This window comes from Psammomys obesus, unplaced genomic scaffold (assembly GCF_907164565.1).
Source record: "Psammomys obesus unplaced genomic scaffold, mPsaObe1.curated_primary_1811, whole genome shotgun sequence".
Taxonomy (NCBI): Eukaryota; Metazoa; Chordata; class Mammalia; order Rodentia; family Muridae; genus Psammomys; species Psammomys obesus.
Window position 1 is genome coordinate 157,323 of NW_026596353.1, and position 6,371 is coordinate 163,693.

At 48.1% G+C, this 6,371-nt stretch overlaps 1 protein-coding gene across 2 annotated transcripts in view; it reads right to left on the minus strand.

Moving 5' to 3' along the window:
• Shpk (sedoheptulokinase) overlaps positions 1-6,355 on the minus strand; it is a 26,052-nt gene extending 19,697 nt beyond the window's left edge. Inside the window, exon 1 of one of the 2 annotated variants that reach the window (XM_055597297.1) lies at positions 5,999-6,355. In XM_055597297.1, coding sequence (XP_055453272.1) covers positions 5,999-6,274 — 276 coding nt within the window. In that variant the 5' untranslated portion in view covers positions 6,275-6,355. The remainder of the gene's footprint in view (positions 1-5,998) is intronic. The other variant, XM_055597296.1, reaches the window with a different exon arrangement.
• Positions 6,356-6,371: the final 16 nt, after the last annotated feature.

Sequence of the window (6,371 nt, forward strand, 5' to 3'; positions counted from 1 at the left end):
GGAAGGAAGGAAGGAAGGAAGGAAGGAAGGAAGGAAGGAAGGAAGGAGAGGGAATGTGGAGAAAAGGTGATAAGGGGAAAAGCAGAAATTAGCTACTAAGATGAGTCTCTCTGGAACTCAAATGAATTCGAAGGATGGAAATGAATCACCAAGGAAGGGAAGCCCATGCAGGAAGAGAAATCCACATATTCCGCAGTCTTCCTGAGCCGGAGGTGAGATTTCAGCTGGGACGAAAGGCAGGTCTCGTGCCTTTGTAGGCTGGTTGGGGGGGACATGGCGGGGAGTGGGGGAGCGATCTTGCCTGTTGCCAGGGCTGGCTCTCAATTCCCGTGCAATGATACCCCTTCCAGGCTCAGCAGCCCAAAGCTGGAAGGTGAGGCTCACATCCAGCCCAGTGTTGACACATCTAAGAAGAATGGAGAGAGCCATGTGTCTGGGTGAAGAGAGACTGGATACAGAGGAGCAGGGAGCTTCCTTCAATCCCAGAACTTGGGAGGCAGAGGCAGGCAGACCTCTGTGAGTTCAAGATTATCCTGATCTGTCTACATAGAGAGTTCCAGAGCAGCTAGGACTACACAGTGAGGCCCTGTCTCAAAAACAAAACATAATAAAACTCCAAAGGAATAAAGTACTCTCAGATAAGCCCTAGCAGGAAGAATGCTTGAGCCCTAGAGTTTGGAACTAGCCTGAGAATGGGCCATAGTCTCATAGCGAGATTTCATTTTTTAAAAAAATAGATGAGTAAATAATAAATAAAAATAAAGCAAATTTTGAGGCTAGAGAGATAACTCAGTCAAGAAAGTAACTGTCAAGCTACATGAGGACTTGATTTTGAACCCAAGCACCCTCATAGAAAAGCTGAGCACAGCAGCATATACCTGTAATCCTAGTGCTGATGAAGCAAGGACAACAGAATCTCTGAGGTTGCCTGGCAATCTCCAGGCTCAGTGAAAGACCTTATCTCAAAACTTATCTCAAAAAGTTAAGTGGACAAATTCACCTCTGGCCTCTACATGCACATCCACCATACACACACACACACACACACACACACACACACACACACTATAACCATTAAAAGCATGCACAGCACTTGCAGAAGATCTAGTTGAATTCGCAGAATCCACATTGGGCAGTACCCCCACATCGGGGGTCACAACTACCTCTCCTCCTCACAGCTGTCTGTAACTCCAGGATCTCTGGACCTCACACTGACATACGTGCAGGCAAAACACCAATACACATAAAGTAAAAATAAATAAATAAATGTTTTTTAAAAGTCTAAAAAAGAAGGAGAAATAATAATTCCTCTGGGGCCAGGAGAGTGCTTACCCAGCATGCTCAAGGCTCTAGATTCCCAGCACAATAACCACCAAAAAGTCAAAAATTAAATTAGTCTGGAAATATTTAGGTCAAACCTGATGAAAATCATGAAAACAGTTGGGCAGTGGTGGTGCAGACCTGTAATCCCAGCACTCAGGAGGCAGAGGCAGGCGGATCTCTGAGTTCATGGTCACCATGGTCTACAGATTGAGTACCAGGACAGCCAGGGCTACACACAGAAACCCTGTCTCCAAAAAAAAAAAAAAAAAAGAGGACGGACTTGCTACTTTACCAGAGAACCCAGTTCAGTTCCCAACACTCACATCAAGTGGCTTACAAACTGCCAGTAACTCCAGTTCCACAGGATCCAATACCCTCTTCCGTCCTTTTCAGACACTACAAACACAAACACACATGACGAAATAAATCCATTTTTAAGAACTAGGGTTCTGATCAAGGCCAGCCTGGTCTACAAAGTCCAGGACAGCCAGAGCTACACAAAGAAACTGTATCTCAAACAAAACAAACAAACAAACAAGAGCTAGGGTTCTAAGTTTCATAAATTGAGAATGTATTTTGATCTCATCTAAAATAAGGTATTTGGGCACACAGAAATCACATCAAATACAAAATAAAGAAGTCATCAACAACTAGGAAGGTGCATGGAAAGTTCAGAGAAGAGAAAGGAAAGCGTAACTCAAAAATGAATGCCATTCTCTGCTGTGGAAAGCTTACAAGCTGGAGGAAACAGGGAGGCTGAGTCTTTGGGCTTCCTCCAGGGAGTGAATGAACCTACCGTCCTGAGAACAAACTGAACCTTGGCTGAGACAGTGCTTGGCCTAAAAAGTCAACACAAAGGAAGAGCAAAGAAGGGAGCCAGGTGAGGTTGAGCTGGTGAAGGAGTGGATAGAGCACAGAGCTGAGCTGAGCAGGCAGCCCCACACCCAGCAAGGAACCTGTCAGTGTGCCAGCCAAAGAACAGCAGTAAAAGAGACTGAGGAGGCACATGGCTGTGAGGATCTCCACAGACAAAGAAAGATGGGGCAAAGATAAAACCAGAAAGTAGAGGGGGTGTTTACTCAGGACACAGTCCAAGGTAGCAACCATTAAGCACATGTGTCCAGTCTGAATGGAAATGTTTCATATGTATGTAACATCTGAGGATGGGAAGACAGAACTGTCAGTCAAGGGCTTGCCTCACAAGTACGTGGACCTGAGTTTAACCCTGGAAGCCTCGTCTTTAAAAAATCTGGTGCTGTGACATGTACTTGCATTAGGAAGGCAGAAATAGACAGACGCCTGGGGCTTGTGGACCAGCCAGCCCGTTTGTCAAGCTGCAGGCCAGCGAGAGACACTTTAAAAAGGGATGCGGGTGGGGCAGGAATAAAACCTGAGGGCTGAGGATCACAGTGCAAGAGTGGCCTCTAGACTCCGTATGCACACACACTGGTTCAGAGTTAATATGAATGTCTCCTTAATACACCTCTATTGTTGCATGTTAAAATGATATTTTACATACATTAGGTTAATTATAATACAGAATGAAAATTAATTTTATCCCAGCACTCAGACGCTGGAAGCATGTAATTTTTTGTTACACGGCAAGTTCCTAAGCAGCCAGGTCTACACAGTGGGACTCTGCCTCAAAAATAATAAATAAATAAATAAATAAATAAGATTTTATTTAAGTCAGTTTTACCAATTCCTTTTACTTCTTTTTAAATAGCTACTCAAAAAATGAAAACTACATGTGTAGTCCACATTTGTGTCTTTCATTTCTGTTAAGACAGTGGTAGTTTCCAAGTCCCCAAATATGGGTGACCCTAGCTGAGCCTTCTACCAGCAGATGACGCCTGAATAGGCCACCTCCTGAAGCCAGGCGGGACTTCCAGTGGAAGGGGGTACACCAACCCACCCACAAAACCTTCAACCCAAAATTTGTCCTGCCTACAAGATGTGCAGGGATAAAGATGGAACAGAGATGGAGAAAAGGGCTAACCAATGACTGGTCCAACTAGAGACCCACCCATGGGAGAGAGCCAACCCCTCACACTATTAGTGATACTCTGCTATGCTTGCAGACAGGATCCCAGCATAACTGTCTTCTGAGAGGCTTCATCCAGCAGCTGATGGAAACTGATGCAGAGACCCACAGCCAAACAATAGGCAGAGCTCAGGGAGTCATGTGAAAAAGTTGGGGAAAAGATTGAGGAAGCCAGAGAGATCAGGCCACCACAAGAAGCCCTACAGAGTCAACTAATCTGGGCCCATGGGGGCTCACAGAAACTGACCCACCAACCAAAAGGCTGGACCTAGACCCCTATACAATGTAGCAGATGTGCAGCTTGGTCTTCCTGTGGGTCCCCTAAAATTAGAATGCAGGCTGTCCCTGATGCCTGCCTTTGGATCCCTTCACATAGCTGGGCTGCCTGGCCTGGCCCTTAGTCCTGCTGAGACTTGATATACCAGGGTGAGTTGGTACCCACTGGGGGGGCCTCCCCTTCTCTGAAAATAAGGGTATGGGGGAATGGGGAAGGAGTGTCAGGATGGGGCTGTGGGGAGAGGAGGGAGGGGCTATGATCAGGCTATAAAATGAATAAAATAAAAGAATTAAAAATAAATAAATAAACGTCAAAGTCCCCAAATAGCCATCAGATGGTACAACTCAGGACAGAGAGGCCTCTGTTTAAAATGGGTCCAGGGTGAGTGAGTTGTTTGGGTGGAAACCATGGAGGAGGAAAATGAGCCAGCTGGGAGTAAAGACAAGCAGGCTGTGTTCAGCAGTTCACTTTAGGGTTGAGTGTGATGGGGCAGTTGTGGGGCAATGGGCACACCCATGCTGTAACAGAAAAGCCATTGTTGCTACTCTTTCTTGGTTCAAAACATCAGTGGGTCTACACCCAGATCCAGCCCTGGAACTTCAGACTTGAAAAAGGTTCTTAGCAACTTACTCAGACCCTCACCCATCACCCCTCAACTAAGGAGACTGAGGCAGAGATGACAAACAACTGAGGCAGAGTTTCCCTGAAAACCCTGGAATTTAGCTGCATGGGGTAGAACACACCTGCAATCTCAGCACCTGGAGGCTAAGTCAGGAAGTCCAAGTTTGAGGCCAGCAAGACGCTATCTCATAACAGGGGAGGATGCTCAATTTCACAAAAAAAAAGGGCAGTGCCTGAACCCACTGTGGCTCCTCAATCCCCTAGGATGAGAGGGAATTTCTCCAGGTCATAATCCATGAAGTCAAATAATCACTCTAAAATGTCCCGAGGCCCCAACCAAATTAAATATGAAGGCCTCCAGGAAAATTAGAAGTGTTCCTGCAATCTTCATCTTCTTAAACATGTCCCAGCAAAGTGTGTTCTGAACCACCAAGAACTGAATACAGACCTTGGCAAGTGTGTTTGAGACCCGAAGCTCAAGTACCAGGTGCTGCATGCAATCCAAGTTTCTGGAGGAAGCCTTAGAAGCCACCCAGTTCTAGTCAGGGAACAAGTTGAAGCCAAGAAAAAATATAAGGGTTTGCACTGTCGCCTTGACATTAATTTCTGTAAGATCACTGATTATACACTGGCCCTTTTCAGGAAACTAACAGGAGCAGAATCTGAGGCTTGATGTTTATTCTGAGCCTACTTACATCATTTCCCAACAGAATCCACAGTCTGTAATTCATAGGATATTTTTAAAGACGTGTGTGTGTGTACAAAGTGTATGTATATATGTGTGTATAAATGTATGTATGTATGTGTGTACATATATACATATGTGCATATACATGTGCGTGCAAGCGCCTTCGAAGACACTTGTAGTGGAGGCACATGTGGCAGTTAAGGGGCAACTTTTCAGAAGTCAGTGGGTTCTGAAGATAGAATTCAAGTCACCAGGCTTGCTCAGCAATTCCTTTTACCTACTGAGCGATCCTGAATGTCTATTTTTCTATGTTATGGTTTTCAAAGGCCAGTGGTTGTAGTGTATAATTATCCATATGATTCTTTTTGGGTTTGTTTTGTTTCTTTCGAAACAGGGTTTCTCTGTGTAGCCTTGGCTGTCCTGTACTTGCTTTGAAGACCAGGCTAGCCTTGAACTCACAGAGGTCTGCCTGCCTCTGCCTCCCTGAGTGCTGGGATTACAGGCGTGTGCCGCCACTCCCCACCCACCCCGGGCTCTTTTTAAATTTTTAATCAACTTATCTCAGTGCCTTTCCCCCTGCTCTGACAACTTTCCTACAGAGACTCTAGGTTGGGGGTGGACCTCTGTGAGTAACTAGGTGAATTTTTTCAGTTCACTTTAAGCCTAATCCTATATCTGATTTCAGAGCACAAGCTGCCTAACGGGGGAGGAGGGGAGGCCGCGGGGAATGATGCCTGAACTTGAGGACACAGGGCAAAGGTGAGCCACGAGCAGCAAGCGCGATAGCGAGTCCTCTCAGGTCAAAGTACAGAGAGTGATGAGCAGAGAGGAGATGGATCCAGCGCCCTGGGCAGGGGCCCCAGGGAAGGCTGAGAATGGGAAGATCTGTGCCAGCACGCGGGAAAGCTCCCTGGGCAAAAATCTAACGGCTAGGCCTGAGCTGCACAGGCGGGGAGCCCGGAGGAAAGGGCAGCAGGCGGAGATCGGACAGGCTGGACAGTCGGGGCTACTTCTTCGCGGGGCGGCGACGCCAGGGCTGCCTCACCTGCGGCCCGGCCGCCACGCTCGCGGTCTCCGCCCTCGCAGCCCGCGCGCAGCTCGCCAGCACCACGAACCCGGAGGGGTGGCCGGGTGCAGCCTCCAACAGGGCGGCCTTCACGGACGTGGTGCCCAGGTCGATGCCGAGAGTGACGGGCCGCGCAGCCATGGCAGCGCTGACAGCTGGGACCGCGCGCTGGGGAAGTCTCCGCGCCGCGGCCAGCGAGGGCGGGCTTCCCTGACAGCTTTGCGCCGCGCACAGCGCGGGGCCGCTCCTCCCCATTGGTCGGGGAGTCGCGCACGCCTTGCGGCGGCCTCCGGCGATAGGTGGAGAGGTGACAAGAGGCGGGACTGTTGGGCTGGGGTTCCGGGACAGCGCC